Source organism: Eublepharis macularius, chromosome 2, assembly GCF_028583425.1.
Source record: "Eublepharis macularius isolate TG4126 chromosome 2, MPM_Emac_v1.0, whole genome shotgun sequence".
Taxonomy (NCBI): domain Eukaryota; kingdom Metazoa; phylum Chordata; class Lepidosauria; order Squamata; family Eublepharidae; genus Eublepharis; species Eublepharis macularius.
Genome location: NC_072791.1, coordinates 31,564,815 through 31,590,171, shown reverse-complemented (window position 1 = coordinate 31,590,171; position 25,357 = coordinate 31,564,815). Strand labels below are relative to the sequence as shown.

At 42.0% G+C, this 25,357-nt stretch overlaps 1 protein-coding gene across 1 annotated transcript in view; it reads right to left on the bottom strand.

The window, feature by feature from the left end:
* Nucleotides 1-25,357, bottom strand: part of BTBD7 (BTB domain containing 7) — an 86,469-nt gene that overhangs the window by 18,315 nt on the left and 42,797 nt on the right. The window contains exons 4-7 of the mRNA XM_054971490.1: nucleotides 5,267-5,475; nucleotides 2,956-3,031; nucleotides 1,620-1,780; nucleotides 1,181-1,324 (exon numbers count right to left, since the gene is read on the bottom strand). Of these exons, the coding sequence (XP_054827465.1) occupies nucleotides 1,181-1,324; nucleotides 1,620-1,780; nucleotides 2,956-3,031; nucleotides 5,267-5,475 (590 nt within the window). The remainder of the gene's footprint in view (nucleotides 1-1,180; nucleotides 1,325-1,619; nucleotides 1,781-2,955; nucleotides 3,032-5,266; nucleotides 5,476-25,357) is intronic.

The following is a 25,357-nucleotide window of genomic DNA, read 5'->3' as shown; positions in this document are numbered from 1 at the left end:
TATAACCTGATCAGATCACGATGTAACTTCTGATCCACCAATTTTGTATTTGTATTTAAAATAATTTAAACTATCCATTTTGATGCCCCAGAACCATCCAAGTAGTTCAAGCCTCAATCTCACAACAGAATGTTCCTGGAGGGCCACCTGTGTATACCTGAAATCTTAAGTATACAGGGTGTGGATCCTATGAATGAGTTCTGTGTGTCCTAGGATAGTCTCTGCTGGGCGAGCGCACTTCCTCTCCCACTAAAAAAGACTGACTTTGCACAAATGGAAGTTTTAGGGGAAGAGGAATCATTCTCTGCAGCAGAGGCTGTCTCAGGTGCACGGGCCTCACTGGCAGGATCCAAGCCACTGACTGCTGATAGCAGCTGACTTTCTTCTTTTTTTAAAAGGCATTTTAATATCTGTCTGTGTGAAGAAAGAGAGGACGCATGCTCGATGCTGGTCCACATGTTAAATCACATTTAACCTGTACTTCTGAATAAACTATCTGTGGGAAGAGCAGAGCACACAAAGGAAGTTGTGCTTGAAGAGCGTACCTAACCCCCAACATTGTGCCCACATTTGTGTTCTGCCTGAACCTTCTTTGCAAACAACAGGAACCAGGGCAGTAAGCCCTTCGTTAGAAGACAAACCGGAGGTTGGGGAAGGAACAGAAGAGTCAAGAAAAACTCAAGAGGAGAGGGAACAGCAAATAAGCCCTTTGCTGTGTGTAAAAGAAGCAGAATTACGGACGTGGAGACGACACAGCTGAAGCCCTTTCCTGCTGAGAACATCAGAACAGAGATATCACCGAGTTACAGTCGGAGCAGGGAGAAGCAATGTCCACCATGTGTGCCAAACAGTCATCATGCCAGGTGACATCCCCTGGGCACTTGGGTCAAAAAGGGTGCCAACTTCTGTTACAGCAGCTGAACCTTTGTTCACTGTATTTGGCCAGATGTCCCTTCTCTACAGACAAGTGCTAAGTCTACAAATAAGCGTGACAAAGAGGGAAACACTCAATATCTGTTCTCATCTGTATAACGATTATTAAGTCAGATCTGGGTTTTGAAACTGCATTAAGCAGAAAGTGTTTCACTCTTTAGAACACCCTTCTGAAAACAGAGCTCCTTGGTAGGCATCATGTTAGTTAACACAACCACTGTCCAAAGCACAAAGTCCTCGGCATTACCTTGGCTTCCTCCACATAAGGTGAGAACAGCCGCGGCCTCACATAAATTCCCGCACTCTTTTGTCGCAGCCATGCGTTGGACTTTCCACCCTCTGCTGTTGGCAACATATCCGAAGGAGGAGTACTAATGAGGCCTCTTTTCATCTTTGAGGGGGGAAAAGGAGAACATTTTTGCACACACCAGGCAAGATGCAAGCAATGCACAACAGAGATAGGCAGGTGGACTGTAACCTCACTGCAAGGCAAAGCAGTAAAGCCCAGTCCAAATTACTAGTACCTAGGTTAGGTTTTAACACCTCCACATTAGATTAATGCAATAAAAAAACCCTGTTAACAACTTAAAAAATAAACAAGAGATTCATAATGTTACCACAGACTGGCTCCTTACACGATTTGAAAAGGTAAAGATGGGCAATGCTCTGAATAAACTGAGACTTACCGAATCAGTCAGCACTTCACTGTTCATGGGCAAAATATGTTCAATGCGGACAAAGGGCAGAAGAGGGGACAGAATCTCTTTGAGCTCTTCTATATCGAGGTCCCGCCTCTTGACGCCTCGCTTGTTCACACTGTGAGCTGTGCCGCTCAGCAAGTTAGGCTCTGTCAGAAACATAACTTGTTTCATCCAAGTGTTTCAAAATAATAATAATAGACTCAATTGTTAATAATCAGGAGACTGTAGTAAAGCTACCCGGTCTACCCATGTCTGAAAAAGCCACCACCCAAAATTTCACAGAAAAAGCATCTATCCCAAATCTATTCCTTTATCTGACACATCGTTCCTGAAGCCACAAGGAAACCCTATGATCTAGGCAGCTCTGCAGTCCTTTCATCTCCTTTGAAAGAAAAACAGAGGACTATTTTCTAGGATGAAAAGCATACTGGGTGCTTAGAAAAGCAGACAGGAACGGGCAAGGAGTCACTTTGGCCTCAAAGAAGTCAACCATTTGCTCTATGCTGCTCCAGTCAAGAATGTGGGTTGCATTTAAATATTAAGCTGATTACAAACACAATAATAAACAACTGCTTGGGTGTCCCCAGCTGAACATTCACATTCAAAAGCCGTAATTCATGTTAAGCACATTTAGCTGCTTGTCAAAGTTGTGGCTGGTGTTAACAGTCACCTGGAGGCTTCTAGTGACACAATCAATTACTCTGAAATACAAGCCTTTCAGGACATGTCACAAAAATATCCAGTTTTTCAGTCTCAGGGATATACTTCTAAAATATGCTTCCTCATTAACTCGAGTAGAACAGGCAGTCAGCTTCCACAGTGTCCCTCTGAGGGCACGGAGCTCTGTCATTTATGAAGGCAAACTGAGAAGCTCTTAAGAGCAGGGCAGTCCTGTGTGAACACGCTGGTACTCTCATTTCTGCTAGGAATTGCCAAATCAGGGCACACGTTCAGGCCCAGGGTGCCAGAAGGATGTCAAGAAGTATGGTGCTGATGCATGGCCCATCTGTTTAAATGAAGAAAGAAATGCTAAAAAATGAACAGCCAGCATGGCTTGTGCTCAGCACACTGGAGACGCAGCTCAGTAGCAAAGCAGATGCAAAAGGGCTCAAGATCGGTCCTTGGCATCTCCAGTTTCGTTTTGAAACCATATTGGGAATCAGACCTCTATTTTTGGCTCTGCCAGATACAACCTACAATATCGTCCTAGATGGCATGTAGACAGCAGCTTCCTATGAAACATAACTTCGCAGTGGAGGATCCAGAGTAGTAGTTTATGCACTAAAGCTTAAATTAAATATGCCTGTTAAGACATACTTACCTCGGTCTGCTATTCTTTTCATCAACTGATGCTCTCCCCATTTAACAAGGTACTTCAGGACATCTTGTTCGCTTGCCTACCAGAGAAGCATGCAAGCCAGTGATAGAGTCGGCTCAGTTCAGGGCAATACACAGTGATCACAGTGCACACACAGTTCGCAGACCAACACTAAGTTACAGTCAATTAAGTTCCCTTGTGCAAACAGCACTGAATTTACTATTCTTACAGTATCCCAGCCTTTCTGAACCCTGGAAAAACTAGCAGAAAGTCTCAAGATGTTTAATCCTATCATAGTTTATTTAAAGGAACATTCTTATAGCACAGAGGTGTATTTTCCATAATTTACATTATGCTTTTAGTCTCTCCCTGCCATCTTTCAACCAATCTAATCTATCATCATTTTACACATTTTCTTAACATTCATCTAAATAGTCAGCTGCCTCAGCAATACAGAACAATGCTGTCAAGAACAATTAATTATACAGGTTTTGAAAGAACTTTAAGATGTGACAAAGAAAGTTTTCAGTCTCGAGCTATTGACTACATTCTTCCCACAGAAAACTTAACCTGATCCACATAGTTTTTAGTGTTTCCCCTCAAACAGGGGAATCCTAGATTCCAACGGCTGGTCCCATTAACTGGTGTGATCAATGCAGAACGCTAATGACCTCATCTTTTATTATAAAATCTACTATTTGTATTCTCTCTCTCTTTTTAAAAAAAGATATAGTATTTAATGTTACAAGAACGAAAAATCCAGTCATGAAAGTTTTATAGAGAGAAAAGAGACCTAGTTGGTACATACTGGGTTGGAGCTTGAGCATCCCAGAGTGAATTTCGGGGAGCAAATCTGCGCCTCTGCCCATTGCAGTTTCCTGTACCCCACCTCCCATGACTTTTAAAACTCAGGGCAACCCTCAGGAATGGTGCAGGATTTGGTCAGGGAACTGGTACAAGAAGGGGATCAACAAAATATCAGTCCCCACAGGCCAGTCTTGTATGAGCTCTTGCTCCAAATGCAAAAGACTGGGCGAGGGAATTTCTACCAATTTATCTTCTAGCTAGCTCATCTGAATTCAGAGTTACACAAAACATGATTGCTGTTAGAAATAAAAGCATTGCTTTCTGATGTCTGAATTACTGAACAAACACAAAGCAAGAGACCCTTTCCCTCTCTAAGTTCATGATGCACTGTAAAAAAAATGGGGTGTGTGTGTGGATTTTGCTTAATACTAGCTTGAGTGCAAAAGAGAGAAATAATGACCCGTTGCTCCCTTAGCCCTTCAGCAGGCACAGAACACTGAAGGAAGGGATCATTCTTTCCCCACATGCAGGCCAGAAGTACTCTGCAGCAAGCGGAATTTCTCGTACTATTTACCACTATAGTCCAGCCTGGGACAACATGAAAGGCTGACTCTCCTGCTCAGCCCAAAATGCCCCCTTGAATTGCTCATATGGAGGGGGGCATCATGAATCCCCCCAGAGACAGCACGGGGGGAACTGAAGGTCTGCCATGGGAAGGGGGAACCAGTGGACCCCCCATGAGGATTTCAGGGGAAAGGACTGGTGGGATCCAACTCTGATTAAGAATGCCCAGTTAAGTCTTTTGACATTTCCATAAATGTAAAATACAGCAGCTGTATGAAAAAAGTTCCCAGTCCCCTAGCTGTACATCTGGGGAAAAAAACACAAGGATATATTGGGAAATGCATAACTATGTAGCTGTTTCTTTGATGTGAGGTAAGAAAAATCAACAGAGAATTTTCACCATTCATTAAAATGGCAGAAAAAAATGTAGGCAGAAAGGGGACAACTGTTCCACAAGAAAAAAAGGACATTTAAAATGATGAGCTAGACTTCCTTTTTCTTCCATGATGCATGATTTTAGCATGAGAGCTACTATATAATTTCCATAAATTTCTGAACAGGCCAAGGCAAAAATTAAACCTAGAAAAGTTTCCCTTAAAATAATTTGCAACAGCTTCTAGACTATTATTAGGCTCTCAAGAAATAGTTTATACTGCCAGTTTGGGTTGGGTTATGTGCCAGGGAAGCAGAAAGCTCTGCCTAATCACTACCTCTGCTTGAGGGTTGTGTGTATATATGCCAGTATAAAGAGCGAAAGAGCACACAGTCTGCACACACTCATTCCAGCAGAGTTGTATCTCCCTCCCCCCTCCATCGCCCACCCCACCATTAAGATTTGAAAATCAGCATGTTTCTGTTTTCACAAGAAAGTGATGGCCAAAGCTTGGGTTCAGGACATCCATACATCTCAATTTTGACTAAGTATTGAAGAAAGTTAAATTACCTGTAAGTAGTCAGACTGGATAGCTGTTTGCAGGTGATCTTTGCAGAGTTCATAAAAGACGTCTGAAGTCATGACCTGGGTAAACTCCTCACAGAGGAAATGGAGTCCTTGGCGGTGTACCCACTTGGAGCCGTACGGCTGAGAACTCCACTTAAGAATGGCAACTAAGGTGTCTAGAGAGATGCTCTCAGCAATAATATCCTCACAACCTGCAAAGAAGCAGGACGCTATTCATTAATGTTCAGGAATAAACACAACACATAATTTGGCACAGGCACCCACAGGGTGGAATTTGGTTATAAACCTTTATGCAAGATTACAAAAGGATCTGACAACCAAATTCTTACACATATAGTCCAATGTGGCTGTGAACAGGGCGCAAAATTTTATCACAAGCCCACACACAGATTTGACTCGGTAGCAAATAATGTGCTGCTACATCAGAATTGAGAGGTGATCTATGTTGCCCAGTAAGGGAAATTCTCCCTTGGCAAAGATCCTTTTCAGCTCTACTACCCAAAACCTTTTAAATGAAACTGTCAATCTGAATATGGACCATCTCACTAACACTGAGTTATGGCTCCTCAGTGTGCTGTTATAGATGTCTTAAGGTTTCAGAAACCCAAATGTATAATCCATCTGCAGTTAGCACTTTATTCTGGGCTGCATTATCTAAAACTAGCAACAAAGCCCATTGTCTGAAAAAATACAACAGGCTCTGGCAGCAGGGCCTTGGAAGGGCCACACCAGTGAGGCCCTCCCAAGGCCCCACAGTGACCATGGAGCCCCCCCCCCAGCATGGCTTCCCCATCACCTCTGCAGCCACCGCCTCAGCAGCCGTACCGGTGTGGCCCTCCAAAGGCTGCACACTGGGCCGCGCCACCAGACTACAGTGCCATGCCTTCCCACTGCCTCCATGGCCCCTTAGAGGTCTGGTGCAGGTGGCAGGGGGGCCTGGTGTGGCCCTCCCAAGCCCCGCAGTGGCCGTGATGGTGTGTTGGGCTGCGCCAACTCACCATTTATCCTGGTGCAGGTGCACCCACAGGGCCCTCAGTGTGCCTGTGCCAGGATAAAAAGTGAGTTGTTGCCAATATGGCTTGGCTTTTATATAGTAGAATAACAACAGCAGCAACAACTACAGCAGTGTGCTTATATACCGCCCTTCTGGGCAGATTAGTGCCATACTCAGAGTGGTGAACAACATCAGTATTATTATCTCCACAATGTGGCTGGGGAGCTGGGGCTGAGAGGAGTGGCTTACCAAAGGCCACCTGGTGAGTACACAGCAATACCGGGTTCAAGCCAGCAGAGTACTGATTCTCATCCCAACTACTTAACCACTACACTACAGCAGCTCTCAACCATCATTCAGTTTAAATTAAACTTACCTTCAAAGAGCAGTTTTGCTTCATGGTATGCCAAGTACTTTTAACATTTTTCAGTTCAAGTTTAGTGTGTTGCTAGGCCTAGTACTTGCAACTAGAAGTCATACCAGTAGAATTAATGAGATTACACTCAGCAATGAGCTTTAGTTTTAGATTTAGCCAACAGAGTGAGCTACAATTATCTTAAATATCTATGATGCCTCGACTTATTTTTAAATGCTCTTCTCCACCCCAGCTTAAATTAAGGCTTCCTGGAATTACGTCAAATGCAATTACTATCAGCAGTGTTATACTTTAGCAAGTCATGTTTCAAACATTTTGAAAGCTTTTAAAAAAAAATTACACATGCTTTTTGGACACAAATATTGTGTCAGACAATGGTTATTCAAAATCCTAAGTTTAACAACCAGTGATCTCTATACTTTAGTTATCTATGTATTCTGGATTTCCCCAGCACAATTCAGATAAATGGGCTGCACTGTGGTGTTTGCTTCCATAAGCTCAGCAATAAGGTCCTAACTGGAAAAGCAGACTCTGAACTACTTTTAAAAAGGCTCTCCTGGACATAGCAATTGTGGGGAAAGACAGAGACTGGAAAAGAGAGAACATTTTATTAAGGACAGGGTAATTACTATACTTAATTCCACAAGTATTGGCTGGCTCCCCTGTGGACAGAGAAATCTGGGCAACGGGGCCAGCCAAGACTACCCACTAAGGTTCTGCAAATCCTGGGAAATCTCAAGAGTTTTCAGAAAAAATAACCTAGAGCAACATAATAGCGACAAATGCAGAGGTCAAAAACAAACTGCCAAAGATTCGGTGTTATTTTGGGTTGCTGTTGCAATCGCGATGGGTATTGAGGGGGAGGATTTGCCTTCCCGGCTGGGTCTTGTGGGTTCCCCATTTGTTTAATCTATTAGTGAAAAAATGTCTGGGCTGGTATAACTCTGATCAGGCAGCATATTATTTAGCAAAATTCTCCAACGTACACATACAGAGCAAACAAGGCAATGCAAATATTTTATTTAGACATATTCAACAGGGCTTGCAAAAGTGACTGGCTTTCAGAATTTCCGTACAAGCCCACTTATATATCAGCCATATCTCCTGAGAAAGCAAGAGAAGCCACTTTTCCATTCTCAGCTTAGCCTAGCTGATCAAGTCTGTTTTAAAAGACTGCCAACTGTATTGTGGCTTGGATTGTTAACATAACACACTGCAACCAGCTGGCTTTTTATCATCCTAAGCCTAAACATGGCATGCATCTTCTGTTACTCTACCTCCAACTAGTTCACTACGGCAGGCATGACTGGGAACAGGGACTTACACAGATGCTTATGAACACACAAGACTTCAGAGTCAGTTGTCCCATCTTTCCTCATCACAGGGATTACATTCTAGACAAGTTAAGCTACTGTACAAATCAGAAACATGACAGAAAACAGCAGGGCTTTTTAACAGAGGAGGACCAAGTGCATCTGATATCATACGCAGAATTACTTATAATCCTCTGCACTCACTCAAACAAAAAGTCTATTATTTGGTCGGCTTTTTAAAAATTCACATCTGGCTGACTAGGAATATGAAGACAGTGGCTTGTACACAGTCAGGCCATCAGCCAGCCCCTCATGCTCAGTACTGTCTTCTCAAACTGGCAGCAGCTCTGCAGGGTCTTGGGTATCTTGCCCAACACATGTTGTTGTTGGAGAGTGCCCTCAGGTCATAGCTGATTTATGGCGATCCCTGGTGGGGCAAGAGACTAACAGAAGTGGTTTGCCATTGCCAGCCTCTGCAACCCTGGCCTTCTTTGGAGGTCTCCTATCCAATCACTAACTAAGGCTAACCCTGCTTAGCTTCTGTGATCTGACGAGATCAGGCTTGCCTAGGCTATCCAGATCAGGGCCCAACACATGTTATCTGACTGTAAATGTCAAGGATTTTACACATGAATTTACACACATGAAACTGCCTTATCCTGAATCAGACTACTGGTCCATCAAGGTCGCTGCTGTCTACTCAGAGTGGCTTTCCAGTGTCTTAGGCAGAGGTCTTTTGCGTTACATGCAACTTGATCTTTTTAACTGGAGTTGCCACAGATTGAACCAGGGGCCTTCATCGTGCAAAGTAAATAGGGTTTGGTGGTTAGAGTGTCAGACCTGGATCTGGGAGACTCCAGGTTGAAATCACCACTCTGTCACTCTTCGAGACTGTCATTCTCTCTCCACTTAACTTAACCTCACAGGGTTGTTGTGAGGATAAAATAGAGGAGAGGAGAACGATGTAAACTGTTTTGGGAAGTACAGCAAGGTAGTAATGAAGTAAATAAACAAACAAAGCATGTTCTTCAACTGAGCCACAGCCTCTCCTCCAGGGAGAGAAGCCAGGATTTCTTTGTGTTTAAGAAGTGTTTTAACCCTGCCTTTCTCTCACACAGTAGAACCTAAGGCAGCTTACAATAAAAGCCACTCTACACAAGTATAAGTTTGGGGGAAGATTCCAAATATATGATTTAGTGACTTTGTGCAAGGCTACACTGGGCAACCTGAAGTTCTGTCTCTTGAGTTCACTGGACCAGAGTAGCACTGGCAAATTCTCATTTTACCCAAAAGGCAGTCTCTTCTGGGGGTGAAATTCCTATTCTTTCTGATTAACCATGATTCATAACATTCCAGAGTAGCATCAGCGCTACCGTCTGGGAAGAATTACTCAAGTATTTCCCCCTCAAGAGATACAATAGGCTGCTCTGCTCTCACATCATTCTCTGAAGAAGAACCACTGCAGGGATAAACTGTGGGCCATTGTTTCAAAGGCCATGGATGGGCAGTGGTATATCAAACTTCGTAATGCCTTTTAACATTGGTTAAAATATGCCACATCAGTCCCACACTTTGTAAAGAATTCTGGCCCACTCAAAGGAAATGTAAAAATGATGAAAAGGAAAGAAACTTTATCAGATTCAGACATAATGACATATGCCCACATTGTTCACACTTCTTGGTCCAGGGTAGTGTGACCAAACCTAGTCTGTATCACGAAAAGAGAGCCTGCCAACATGCTTTACACTGTGTTCAATTTTAATTTCAGGTTTAGAGTTAGGCCCCAATGTGGTGAACAGGTCCCTAGCACATGGCCTACCTGTCTCGCAGTCAAAAGTCTTCAAAGAAAAAAAAAGATGTCGTCCTCCCTTCCCCACTTTAGTCTTGCCACAGCTCTGTGAAGAACATTAGGTTGAGTGTGTGCAAGCAGACCAAAGTCATCCAGTGAAGGTCACGGCGGAACACAGATTTGAACCCTGGTGTCCTAGATTCTAGTCCAACACTAACCATTACACCACACTGACTCTGCATGAAAAAGATCTATGGTAACTATTCAACTGTATCTAAATCGCTGCTCTAAAATCCTTTCTACTACAGGGGGAATATATCAGAAGAACAAGTGTGATAAGAGACCAGCAGGCACTAGACAGATTTGTTCCAGTTATGTCTGAAGATCGGATTAACGTTTCTAAACAAGGCACATGAATTTTCATCACAAAGGCACGATGCTGCATCTAATCTCACATGATGATTCTCTCTCTGCATAATTCCAATACAATTGTGTACAAGCTGGTTATTAAAAAAAAATCATCTGCGCAGGCAAATGTAATCAGAACTCCCAAGATCCCCGAGAACCCTGAAAATGAAAATATCACTTTTGCTGAAAAGGGATAAAGATAGCAGTTGTTGAAATATCACTCAAACAAGAAATCTCTCAACTGCTCTAAATGTTTATTTGAAAGTGACTGCAATCCAAATGAATTTTTCATCTGCTAGATCATACCACCTACAAAGTTGCTCTGGAAAAAGACTGCAGCTGGAGCTGTATGCTAACAGGAGAAAAATCTGCATTTGTACAAGGCTAAGTAACACCACATTCTTGTCGAGTTCTCAAACTCTAAATCATGGCATCTAAATATGGAGAGACACAAGGCCGAATAACTTCTTAACCTATTACGAGTTTTAGTGACTGAAAACATTGCCACAGACAATGTAAATACAAATGCATGCATTTGTATTTACTTATTTATATCCTGCTTTTCTCTCCAATTAGGACTCAAAGCAGCTTAGAACGTAATTCTCCCCATCTCCACTTCCTCACAATAACCCTGTGAAACGGTTCAGCCTGAGTGTTTTTGATAGGCTCAAGTGAGCTACCATAATAGAAAGAGGTGGAGATTCAAATGAGTTCTCCCAAGATCCTAGTTCAGCACTATCCACTATGCCATGCTGGCTCTCCAAGGATCACTTTGAGCCTGGATCATATAAAGGCCTCCTGCCTTACATGTATTCAGCATCCAGAGAACCAGTTTCATATTTCTGGACCTCATGGTTGTTAAGAATGGCTGGGAAGTGCTTATCCAACAACTGATGAAGTCCTAGACGTTCAGGAGTAGTGAACAGGACCATACAGCAGTTAGGACCCTGTAGATCCCCTTCCTTCACCCATGGGCAGAAAAAACCTGAGTTATACGGAATTTTTAAACTTAATACAGTCACCCTTTGCTTTTCTTGATGCAGGATTTTAGTATCTTTAGGCCACTGACTACATTCACTGCTAATAGAAACTCAGCTTTTGAGACCTGGAATTTGTCAAAATAGCAGCCCTAAGCCACCATCTATGCAATCATTAACTCAACAAACTACGTATGAATCAGCCAGCATAACCTATATCCTTCTAAAAAAAAAAAATCATGTGCCTCAGTACCAAACATGGAGGGGACTGAAAGAAGAGTCCAAATTACTGTCATACATACAGACAGGAGCATGTTCAGTGTTGGGAACTAGGCAGTTCAGGGATGGGATGGTGGTGGTAGGTCATTGTGACTGACATTTATTGTTGTCCTCCGTTCCAATTCTTCTCCTATCTGAGAAAATCCCTAACAGCCTTTTTTTGTCAGTAAGCCATCATGTCTAAAATGGTTGGCAGGTAGGTCAGTACAGAATAAAACAAATTGTTCAGGACTTAATCCTGACTGAGAAGACTGACTTGAGCTGGATGAAGCAAGGTGGTGGGTGCTTAATCTATCCTTGTTGTGTCCACCAGATTCCTCAGTGCTGCATCAGCCTTGATAAGCACAGAGAAAGCAAGCAGTGGTTCATCTAGCAAACATCACCCTCACTAGGTACTTTACCAAGCAAAGCTCTTATCTTTAGGGCATGTACCAGATGCTGGAAGCACAGGACAGAGTGGAGAGTCTGTGGTGTACCCCTGCTAATCTTCTTATCTTGGAAGCGGCCTTTGACTGATGGTTGAGGTCCCTGACCTTTTTTGTCTTAGGGGACTTGAACACTCTTGTTGAGTCTACCTCAGTGAATGTGGCCAAAAGGCTGTATCAAATCTTTTCATTGATTACACACAGTACAAGTCATACTCCTGGGTCTGGTGTTCCTCTGATGTAAATTAAATCAGATGGTTTGATAATGGGAGAAATCTCCTATCTCACTGCCATAGAATGATCATTACTTGGGCAGTTTTAAACTTATGGGCCTTTGTAGCCTCTGCAAGAATGGGTGACTTGTTAGAATGATCTGCGTCTAGAGGCTGATGGGTCTTGATTGATTCCTGACTGCCCTAAGGGTTTCCAAATGACATAGTCAACATCCTATCATTGCACTGGTCTATCTTTGATATTTGGAGATGACTTGAGTGGTTTATATGATCATTCCCAAATCCTCTTCCTGTCCCACAAAGCTCATTTGGACCCTTGATTTACTGAAGAGCTGGGAAAAATGCAGCAGATGACAGAGACCTAAACATAGGTAAGAACATATTATGGGTTCAGTATCAAGATGTTAACAGAGATCAGAGTGATCACAGGTTGCTTGGATAAATTTCAGTACCTGCAGCCTAAAAATGTGAACAAACTGATTGACAGACGGGGCCAGCTGACCACATTAATGCCTGACCCATGCCCATTTGGGCTAATTCAAAGGAAACTGCCCAGTTAAATTTAGGAAGTAGTGGATGGTTGACAATACCACCCATCCTGAAAGCGGTGATCAGGAGGTCCTTCCTGAAGAACTCTTCCCCCTGTACAATTTGAACAATTCTTGGTCATTAGCTAACGTTCCCTTTGGGGGGCAAATTGTTTGAGTGTTTGAGCAAGTGGTGGCTGTGCTACTCCTTGGATAAATTTCAATTTGGGTCCCAACCTAGTTTTGGATTGAACTGACTTGGTTGTTCTATGAATGAAAGTTCCTATCTACTCTTCCAGACCTCATCTTTCAATAAAAACCACAGTATTATCCTGAACTAGGTGACTGAGATGGTTATCTAGCGCACCAAACTCTGGTGGTTCCATTTCTATCTTGCAATCAGTTCAGAAGATGGCACTGAAGGACTGTCTCTGATAAAAGGTTCTGCAGGGTTCTAGATGGTCCTTTGTGCTGTTTAACATTTGGATGAAGCCAATGGGAACGGTTATCTTGAGATTCTGGGTGAAATGTCACTAGTACACTGACAAGACATCTTTCTACCACTCCTTTTCAATTGAATCAGATGAGACTGTGGAAGTTCCGAACCTTTGTTTGGAGAACACTAATGGGTTGGATGAGGATCAAACTGAAGCTCCATCCTGACAAAAGGCTGAGGTATTGCTGGTCAATTGTAATGCTGATATATTTAATGAAATAACCTGCTCTCACCTGGTGATCCATTCTCTCTTGAAAGTGCAGGTTTGTACCCTGGTGGTGCTATTAGATCTGGGATTATATCGGAAACTGGGGTGTTCTTTGTAGCATGTACCACCTGTGGCCCAGGTTTGGCTAGTACACCAGCTGCAGTCATTTCATAAGCAATGGGATTTACCCAGGTTTATTAATCATCACAATGCACCTTAAGAGGGGACTGTCTCTGAAGTCTAAAGACTTCCACTGTTTCAGAATTGTTGCTAGACTACAGCAAATTACAAATTACCAGAAATTTCTCTCTCCTGTTCTTAAAGAAGTCATCGATTCACTTTTGGGCACAAACAAAACTGACTGTTAGATCTTTAAAACTCCACAATGGTTTCGGACCAGGATGCTTAAAGGGCTATCTTCTACTATATACACCTGCCCATGAACAGCTGTGGAGGCTTCTCTGTGTGCCCCTATCTTCAGAACAAGATAGACTGCCACCAGAGAGAGGGTCTTTTCTGTAGTGGCTCTTCATTTGTGAAATAATTTACAACCAGTTATCTTCATGATGTCCAACCTCCTTACTTTCCAGTACTAGGTTAAACCTTTTTATTTCCCCATGTATTTGGCATTTTTTGACTAGCTGGCTGTCATGGGACTTTATTTTATCCTTTTGCCTCCCCTCCAGCCAGAGTATATCTTATCCTGCTTTACTTGTTTTAGATGCTGAGTTGTTGGATTATTTTACTTCCCAATGTTTTTCACTTATGCTTCGTCAGGATCCACTGATGGCTGACAGGTAGCCTATTAAAACTTTAATTAAAGTGAAAAGCAAAACTCAGCCCTAATTTTAATCCATGAAGACAAGCGTCCATACTTGTGAATAATTCTGATGTTTGAAGATAACGTTATTATCATCCTCATGACAATCACCCTGTGAGGTGGATGGGGCTGTGAGAGCTGCGACTGACCCAAAGTCACCCAGCTGGCATCAAACTCAGTTCTCCAGAGTCCTGCCACTCTTAACCACTACATCAAACTGGGTCTCTCAAAATCAAACAGAACAGGGATTTCTCAAGGCATAGGAGATCGACATCCAAAAGTGTATGCCCATGTACAAAATGTGAGCACATCTGAACTCAGTGCCTTGGACCAACCAGAGTGCTTCTACAGACCAAAGGATTTCTACCTGCAGAATGTGGCTTCCTTACCTCCTCACTCCTGCTCACTCCCACAGGGAGCATTTGGGACTGTAACAGTAGGCAAGAAATTCACATTCTGTCTCCTAGAAGGCTTCTGAGGATCCAAGCCACAACAGCACATGATTAACATAAATGCACTTCCACCAGCACCGCACCAACTCCAACATTCACCAACCACTTGTGTGCAGTTTTCATTAAAACAACCCCTAGACATGGGCTGTGTTAAAATTGAATTACTACAGACTTCAGCAGCTTTTTAAAAAATGCAACATCTCATGACAACCCAAACGTTTTACTTGTACAAAGCTATAGCTTTACAATGGAGTTTTCTCCTTAACATTGTCAACATTATCCAGACGTTGCTTAGGTCCTTCCGTTCTTCCAGTGAAACACTTTTCCTAAAGGCCTTTATGAAAGATTCCAGTGAAGGAATACATAGAAGACACTGGCTAGGATCCAAAAAGCTCCTCAGACCCACCCAAGGGGCCTGCACTAGCCCAGCGGAATTTCTGACACTCTCTTTAAATGGCTGTCCACTTTGTATCATAGCCTTCTTTCAAAATCCTCCTCCACTTCAGAAGTGATTTGCCAGGTGGTATGAGAACTGCTCTTGGAGAAAAACATGTTTAAAATTCAGGAAATAGATTCAGTTTATCCAGAGCTTGGCCACTATCGTAGAACTGGAAATCCATGTGGTTTCTCAGGAAAGATCTGTGAGAGGTGATTAAAAAGTTCTCAGCTGAAATCCAAATCTGGTTCCATTCTACACAGGCTGGGAACTTTATAGCCATCCTTTTATGAACAGGAGCCAGATACCCCACTATGAAGCTTTCCTAAGAAATCCAGGAGGATTTTCAACTCCAGCTCACCTTTCATGCCTGTTGTTCTTTGGAAATTATTGCAAAGGCACTCCTGCAGAGGAAAATGTTATGGCAGAACCAGCCTTTAAATTTCTTATACGGCAATAACCACATGTGTTGCATGAGCTAAAGTGCTGCACATGAAACAATTATGGGTCAGAAGGGCAGAGGCACTGCAAACTCAAAGCACAACACGGGGAGGAGCTTCAATATGGCAACAATGGGCAGGCGAGAATGCAGCATTAGCAATCGGGGACACAGTCCGCCAACCATCATTAGTATTTGTATAAAGCCAGGCATTCCTGCAACACAAACAGCCTGCTGCAGCAAAAGAAAAAATTAGGTCATTGCTTTCAAACAGCTTCCCTACTGGAGTTCAATTTCTTTGAAATGTCATAATTATAACATGACTGTAACAGGCCAAATTCTCCATTCTTACTGCATGAGCGAACTTGTAGTGCTGTCACAAAAGATGGCCCCAACCGGTTGCAGCCTTCAATTTTGGTAAAACGTATACTATAAAGGGACAAGCAGAGACACAGTTGCCTTGTGCTTCATATACTGAAGTAAACACTGTTTTCAGACACTGCCCTTTTGACTATTCAGTATTCAGGCTCCACTGATCCACAACTCTGGTATCACAGTAGCGGCTCTGAGGGCACCACGATGTATTAATGTCAATGCTTTTGCTCTGGGCTATCTATCCATCCCTCTGATGTTTCAATTAGAATGAAATCAAGCTGGTTTTAAAATGTAACCAGCCACCAAACAAACAAGCTAAAAATCTTAAATACCATAAAATTGGACTCCGTAACTTGAATTGTTTTATCACAAGCAGAAAGAGGTTACAAAAGATGCATCTTCCCTTCCATGTCCTACCACCAGCTACCACCAGTGCACACCCCAAAATCCTGTGGGCCAGGGCCCATTGCAAACAAACTGCACTCTGACAATGGGGGGGGGGGTGCCACGAAAAGGGGGAAATCAAGAAAACAGCCTCCCTTTTCCTTGTATGCAGGACACATGGTGGATGAAGCTTTCTGTTCTAAGGGGAGAGGTGGTAAACTTCAGTCCTCCACTTTTACTGCATCCCCTTACCATGGTGCATTTTTTCCACAAAGTTTTCCCAACTCTCAGGAGATACAGACGGCTGCTAGGCAAATGGTAATATATGCTTCTGTAAGCTCTTTCACTTGCACTGCCTGCCATAGGATCCACTCTGCTGAAAAGACTCCTCTCTCTAGAACAGACTTAGTTACAGGATCCTACCCAACTGAAACAGAAACTTGGGCTCCATGTGGGTATCCAGTGCTAAAAGGACACTTGCTGCTTTCAATGGCAGAGTATAAACATTTAAAACATTTACATTGACCGTGTTAGAAATACATCCACGAGGACACATAAACCACTTAAGGAACGTGAGAACACAGAAGCTCATATGTATTGGGGTTGCACCTGATGCTGTTATGTAGCAGGTATTGCTGTATCATTGCCCACAATGGTACAGAAATGCATGACGCTGCCCCCCAAGGGCCTAGGTAAAGTGGCAATCACCACCATTCTCCCTTTTGATTAGGAGTGCAGCGAACTTAGTAGCAAACATGTCTGGCAAGCAAACATACCATGTTTGACACCTGCAAGCCAAACCTTGATTTCCTTGCCCTGGTCTGCCTTGAGCAGCTGCAAAATAGCTTTGGAACTGCACAGTAGCTATCGTGTTTCATTTCCTTCTCCCTTGCAAGTTGCTTTTGCAACAGCACACCAGGTGAAATTGATTCTCCGCCCCCCCCCCCCCGGAACATACATAGTTGGGTCAGGAACTTAAATCATGTGTGTGTGATTGTGGGTGTGTGCACTATGAGTCTCACAAGGCTGTGCAAAAATGCACATGCACAAAATAATAAATATCAAATGAAAAAAGTTTTTAAACAATGTATAATCAGTAGCTGATCAATAAATTAGCTCAATTTATATTACTGGCAGCTGAGCAGTGACAACAGGTCTGTTGGGAAGAGGGAAACTAGGACTACCATTGGCCTGTGTGACAAAAATGTATGCATGAGATCTTACCAATTAGACTGCACAGTAGTATTGTTTGAACTATACAGTGTTACTTAAACTGAGCCAAGTTGCTTGCAAACAGGTGAAATTTTTGGCAAAAAAAAATCACCTAGCTGCTTACAAATGATGAGCAGAACTGGTGGGTGTTCAAGCATCCTTGCTTTTGATATACACAACGAACGTTACAGGGCAAAATTTAACCACAGACCAAGCATGGACAAAATATTGCTGATTTTTACTTTTAACTAGTACTGTCCATGCTAATGCATAATGTTTTACACAGGACTCTGAGAAAAGTGGGTGGGGCTAAAAAGTCTCTCCCACATTCAAAAGAAGTTCTGGGGAACACAACCACATCCTGGCAAAAGTGTACACATGGTCACATGCACAGCAGTTGCTGTAGATAACTGCCCAAAGCACTGGAAAACAAATGGACATAATGAACTGAAAACTGCAATCAACTTAAATGTCATGGAAATTAATGGATTATGAGTGAATATTTTAGGATTGGAGCGCTTTGATCAAATTCTACTTGGAGAACTTTATAGTCCAAATTCCTATAAATTAACAGAAAGTCTTCTGATAATTTAAAACTGAGTTGAACTGAGCCCTGAAGACAAGTAATGTTGCAGCATAAAGTGCTGCTTTTTAAAAGGAAAAAATAGTCTTGAGAAATTTACAAATTCTAAATAAGCCAGACACCCCTAGTTAGCCAATGTACATCCTTTTAGACATGACATTTACTTAGATCAGTGATGATCTTAAGCAGCCAGTATATGTCATTATGATTACTAGGTCATCCATGGACAAAACCCCTTGGTATTATTACCTTTTATTCTTGCTTATGACCTAGTAATATAACATGTTACATGCCAGATCCTGATTTGCCAAGCAAGCTATCATGACTGGTACTTCAGAAATCGTGACGCAATCAGACAATATACAGATGGTCAGGTTCCTTTGGAGCACAATTTGCCATGCCAACCTCATATCACTGTTTACTCAATATGGTCAAACTGCCCCATCTGCTGAAGGCAACATGTCTGCAGCTTGCTGACAAGACATATCCTTGCCAAAGACACTTCACTGCTGGTAGTTTGTTGCATTGTCTGTTCCAAGGGTGAAGGGGTGGGTGGGGTTCACAGGCTTTCAAGGGGAGGGATAACGTGAACACATGGGAACAGAATCTTGACGCTGTTCAACCACTACCATGCCAGTCTTTCCTCTGGCCTTTCGTACCCAGTAAAAGGCTGAAGTACAGCAGCACAGCAAGTAACTAAGGAGATGAGGTGGTCCGTGTCAATTCTTGCTATGACGACTATGGTGAGTGAAAGAGTCAGTCCCTGCATGTCACTGATATTTAGGGCCTGGTTTTCAGAAGAGCTTCGGTATCCAGGTGCCCTTGAGATCTGAGGAGAAAAAAAATGGATGGAAAACTACTCTGATCATTGATCTGTGAAACTGCCTACCATTGTTGCAGCAGAACATCAGGATAATTCTTCTGAGAGCAGCCCTTCTCTTTTGTGAAATGGAAAATGTCTCAGCTTGTGATTGTCTACTCCATGGAACAGAAGGTGTGATGAGGCAGAGTTATACTGCTTATGAAACTAGACCTTACACAGAAGTCTGCCTATGGGGTATAATCGAAGTAGACTGAGGCTACTCATATCACAGCCACATTTGAAACTATGCGAAAGTGACCATTTCTTCTGTAATTGCAGTATTATAAATTTAAGATTGTTTTATTAGGCTCCAATACATCTGTGTTAATCACTGAATTGGGTATGATAAAAGCAGCCACTGGGTAGATATTTAAAAGTTCAGAGCATCAGTGCAGTTGGGATGAGAGAGAAGTAATTATTCTGAGCCAAGTAACTAAATTAAAATACCATCCTGAAATTGAATTATTCCTAATGTGTCCGCTTCCCTCAGTGCTACCTGAATATGCTTCTGTTGGGGCATATTGAATTATTTAAGTTATTTACAAGATAAAAGAATGGCAGCATCTTCCAAACACCAAAGTGTAGTATTTGAGAGAGACATTATCCATAACAAATCAATGCTACTCTATTTCTATTAAGGGAACAGAATTCAACGGCAGTGCACTGAACTAAAGCCTTCATTGTCCTCCTGATAGACTCTGAAATGGGATTTGGGACATGGTAATATATTTCCAATCTATGAAGTCAGGAATAATCAGAATAATTTTACTGTTACAACATTCTGAATGAAACTTAAAGGGAGGGAGTTGAATTTCTTGAATCAAACAGTGTTAAAATGAAGGCCAAGGGGCTCAGTCTGACTGCTGTATGTCTTTTCATTCACACAAGAGTGGAGGAAAGTTAATATGACAAATGTGTACCCAAGGTTTAGCAAAAGAAATAAAAAGAAAAAGGTGAGACTCTAAAGCTGACTTACCAACAGTGTGCTAAAAATCCCAACACATTAGACAATCTAACATAAAGCTATGATTTAATCTCTGTATTGTCACAAGCTATACAAACATGGCTTCTCCATTCACTTCAATGTGTTTTGTATGAGCCTCTATATGAGCACACTGAACTGCCTTTTGCACTGAAGTAAATGGAGACTCCCTTGAAGAAAGGATGGCTCCAGCTATACAATGAGCAGTCCTTCAATTAGGGAGAAAGAGCAGGATATACACCTTTTAATAAATACATACATAATTTAGTTCCTTAGATATAAAGAAATAGTCAGATTAAAGCACACATTTATGAACATTCACTATCTTTCCCCTTTAAAAATATGTCAAGTTATATCAAATCAGTGATCCTCCATTTCAAGAATCTTTCAAGGTACAACAACAACAACGGTGCCAAAAGCTAGCTTTATACCATCTGAGGTTTAACTTATAATCAATCTCATTTAAAGAACTCAGAAAACATTACAGTATAGTGATCATCAGTTTTATTTAACCTTACATATTCCTTAATATCTGGGAGTGGAAATTTCAGCCATTTTTAACGGAACAGGTATGCATTACTACAGGTGTACTATTTTTTGCTTTCTGCCGTTTCACTTTTCACCATATCCCTGTTGCCTCTATGTAGTTGCCGGAATATTGATTGAAACAAGTCTTTAAACACGGTTTGCCCTTTTTTGTGTTTATCACCTCTGTAGGTCCATCCACCAAATAGTTCTTCAGGGCAGCATCCATGGGGATTGTGCACTTTAACAGGAACAATGCTTTGTTTAGGCTTTGATGTCAGCCAGAATTCTGTTCAAACAGAGTACTACTTCGTTACATTCTCAAGCAACAATGCTATCTCCATCATAATGTTTGCCTACAGATTCCAGAGGCCACTTCTGACTGGAGTCCCTCCCTTTATGGGCTTCAAGCAGCCCTTCTGAAACTTTAAATCACAGAATGTGGGCTTGAGGCTCTGCAGGGTCATTTACTGCATTTCAAGCAAAACAGCTGCTCTGTTAAGGGAATTCTTCCACATGTTTAGTAAGGCTATCTGGCTGTAAAGGACTTCTGAAGCAAAGAGGGTAAGTATATGCAGCTAATAAACGATTCTGTGTCACGTTTTTCAACAAGATGTTTCCTGTCTGGGCACATGGAAAACTTAAAATGCTTTCGTGCTTTTCCGTGCAATCCAAGACCATAAGCTTCTACTTCATCTGACCTTTAGCACAGTACACCTGCAAGTCTCTGCAGAGATGTAGTTTTCCTCATTTTCTATCTGTTTGACATAGTCAAATTTGCCAGCACTAAATGGCCATCCTTCAGAAAGCAAATCCCCCTCCTCTACAGAGCCTCAGGAAAAGAGAGAGCGCTGCTACCCAGCTAAATGCATTTTTATCCACTCTTCTTCCAAGGTGCTCAGGGAATCATGCATGGATCTTCCGCCATTTTATCCCACAACCAACCGATAAGGAAGGTCAGGTCAAGAGTATGTGACTGGCCCAAAATATCTCAGGTACCAGTCCAATGCTAACTGCTAAGGACTTACCATGCAAGTTCCTTCTGTTCTGAGGAACAGAAAGCCATCTTAGTATGGGTGATTCCCACCATTTGGTCAAGGCAATCTTGACTTCAAGCTTCCTACCTCCTCCTCAGTTTGTGAGCTTCTCCAAGCCATGAAAAAACAACTCAATGTTAGGAAAAAAAAGTGTTAAAAGGACAAACCAGCCAGGTCCAAAAATACAAGTCTGAAAATGACTGGAAGGTGATAAACATAGTAAAAAACAGGGCAGATAGGAAAGAAAATCCAATTTTATAAGTGCTCTCCTTTAAGCCAAGGTAGGGCATTCTGAGTAGAAGGAACTTTCCGTGTTCCTTTTTGCTCTTGAGGGGAGGGCATTTTAGGATGGGATGTGCACAAGCAATCTCTCCTATGTTAGGTGGGAATGAATGGCTGGCTATTTAACTTGCTGCTAGTTGTAATACCCTGCAGCCGAAAGCTGAACCAGCAAGCTGCACCAGCTGAGGCAAGGGTGTTTGTTCTGTAGTGTCTTACCAAAGAGGAAGCTGAAGCCCATGTGGCTACCTTGCAAATTTCTTGTACAGAAACACTGGCAACAACTGCAGTTGAAGTTACACTTCAGGATTAAATAGGCTGCAAATCCCTGTATTACAGGATGTCTCTACATTTGGTATATAATGACAGTTCATTATTTATACCCCACTTTTCTCCCTGATGAGCAGTGAAGCAGCTTACAACATTATTCTCGGCACCTCCAGTATTCACTACTGGTCTAACAGCCAACTGCTGAGTAAATTGGCCCAGGGTATTCTTGTGTTCTGCACAAATGGACAGAAGGTTTTTCTCTAATTAGGGCAACAGTACTGAAGCCTCCTTGTAGAGTGACAGGAACTTGGTTCCTCTCACCATTATATTTTTCTGTCCTAATTAGGGCACGGGCCCGCCTTATTCTAGGTTAAAAAGTCCAACTGCCTTGCTTTCTAACCAGCTGTTCTTTCTCAGTCCTGGATGTCCCAAACTCCCTGGGCATGCCTCCCCTGACAGAAGGCTGCCCAACCTGTCATGACTGGCATCCATACAATCACATTTTTGCAGCAGCAAAACATTAGCTTCAATGCAGTGAATGTGAAATAATCTCACAACAGAAGCCCTGTTTGAGAAGACGAGATCTCCTACAGTAATTCATTATTGTGCTGGAAACAATTGTCCAGAAAAGCTCTGTGGATCCCAGCAGAGATCCCAGTGACTTCCTCATGGTGGAGATAATCAGCAAAGTAGTCCAGGAAGAAGTCCATTATACACAACCCGATTGTGAACGATGCCAAAAATATAGCTTTTATTCTTCAACAGTAGGCTCCCGAGAACTGCTGACGGAATGTAAGAGCTTTGGGGGGAGGAAGGAGTTTAGAAACTGTTCTAGGAATGGTAACAGGAAAGGAGTTCAGTAGCAGGGTCACAGGAATGCACTATAATCTTTCAACAGTATTTATCTGATCTCCTGAGATTGAGGTCATCTTTCAAGTCTGTTTGCTACCATAGTTTCCATGATAACAGTTCCAATTTCAGCTTTCCAGAGAAGAATGCAATAAAAATGTTTAAACCAAGATGATCTGCTTTTCCATGGCTCCATTTCCTTCAACCTTGTTTCAAGACCTATTCTGACGGCAGAACCAAGATCAAAGTTTGCATTTGCAAAGCTATTTCCCCCCTATTTTTCTTACTTCATTGGTATATTAAGAAGTGGCCTTTTCTTATTTTAATTTTTATGAGAATTTTAATTTTAATGAGAAAGCAAGGGTCAGAGACTTGCTTGAAGGTTACCAAAATCAGAGTACGTATACTCTGAGAGGGATATCAAACTTCCTTCAATTTGCTGCTCATTTACTGAAAAGAGTTGTGCATATTTTAACATTTTTAAAACACCTATTCTTTGCCTCACCAAGGGTAGGATGTACATCTGTATCCAGTTGAATCCCAATCAAAATATGAAAAATGCAATTCCAAAGATGCACTATGAGAACTACCAGAAAAGTAGTAGCCCTCATTTATAACTCTGTGAAATCTTAGCTACACATTCAACTAGTGATGAAAACTAGTGCTGAAAAGGGCATCTAGACCTGGCATGCACAGATGGGTTGCTGCTCATGGCATTTATGCTTTGAAAGGAATACAAGGAAATGATTACAGCTTACGGAACTAGTTGATCATGTATTTAAGATATGGAAGTCCATGGTGTTTGGGGCAACTTTTATTTCAGTTCTGTACAAAAATTATATGTTTATAATCAGAACAAAAACATGCCACAAATGGACCAAATAGCCTCTGTATTTTTGCTTTTTTAATATTCCAACACAATATTGGAATTGCCCGGAGTTGAAATAGGGGCATCCAAATGTGTATCGTACTCTACCATTTAGTCACACCTTCCCCTTCTACTCTAGAAGGGAGCCATGGGAGATGAGACTCATCTTGATGATGAAAATGTTGACGATGATATTATTATTATTATTATTATTATTATTATTAATTCAATTTATATACCGCCCATCCCCAGGGGCTCTGGGCGGTGAACAATTAAAATCGATAAAAACAAAAACTAAAATCAATATACAAATAATAAAACAAATTAACAAGGTGCAGTGGTGGGGAGAACCTTCCCCACCCCAAAGGTGGGAGGCCGACATGGCACCGCCCCCTTCAATCACCAAACGCCTGGTGGAACAGCTCTGTCTTACAGGCCCGGCGGAATGATAATATGTCCCGCTGGGCCCGGGTTTCCATTACACATGAAGACCACAACTTTACACTTTCCATACCTCTTTCTGGGAAATGGGTGATCAGACTCACAATAAATATTGTTCAAGCCTACCCTTCCTTGCCCTGTTGTGATTTCGATACACTTTATTTCTAACACAGGAAGATGCCACTCCAAGTCCATGAGTTGAATGCAAACCTCGTCAGAGGACTAAAGAGACAATTGCTGACTTGTGCCTCAACAGCCTTTATCTCTTCTCTCCCTGCACTTCCCAATCCACATATTTATTTTATTTAGAGGATTTTATGCTGCCTCTCCAGGGATCATACTTGCTCTTCCCTCTGCATCAGCTCTTACTAATGCTAGTCACCCTGTTCTCTGGCCAACCTACTTCTCTAAAAAATAAATTCATAGCCCCCAATCCTCCCTGACTGCCATATAGATCAAGCTGCTACATTATCATTGGCTTCACTGAAGTTCTCCCCCCGCAACAAGCTGCTTTATGCCACTGTCAAAAGTCACTTCAAGGGCGTATTTATTTCTTTACTTCATTTATCCCCCAGCTTTCTCCCCAATGGAAATACACAGTGGCTTACACTGCTCTCCTAGTCTCCTTGCCTCCATTTCATCCTCACAACAATCCTGTGAGGTAGGTTAGCCTGAGAGTGTGTGACTGGACTGAAGTTACCCAGCAACCTTCCACGGTAGAGTGAGAATTCAAACCTGGGTGTCCAAGATCCTGTTCCAAGACTATAATTACTACACCACACTGGTTCTCTATTACTTCAGAAACTTATGACTGTAGCCTATAACATGGGAAACAGGAAACTGCTCTTTAAATTATTAACACTAGAAATCATTTTAACAAGAGCAAAAATATGCATTTTCTTGTTCCTATGAACTATTTTGCTCTTAAAAGGTAAGAATTAAGAGTAACTGCCCATCTGCTATCTTTAGCACTTTGGGTAAGGCTTCTATGAACATAAACACAGATAACACAGCTCAGCAGAATGTAATCACACTAACAACATCTTAGAATACACAAAGGCAAAGGTGGAAGAGTAATTCCCCATCTTGAATTGTTTTACTTCTTGAATTGCCAGGAAGCAGCTCTCCAAACCAGCACTCGTGACATTTCACTGAATTCCAATTTTGTCCCTTTCTGCCTTAATTCAAATCTGGGTGTTTTTCATAATGGTCTCTTCCCCTCCTGGAACTGCAG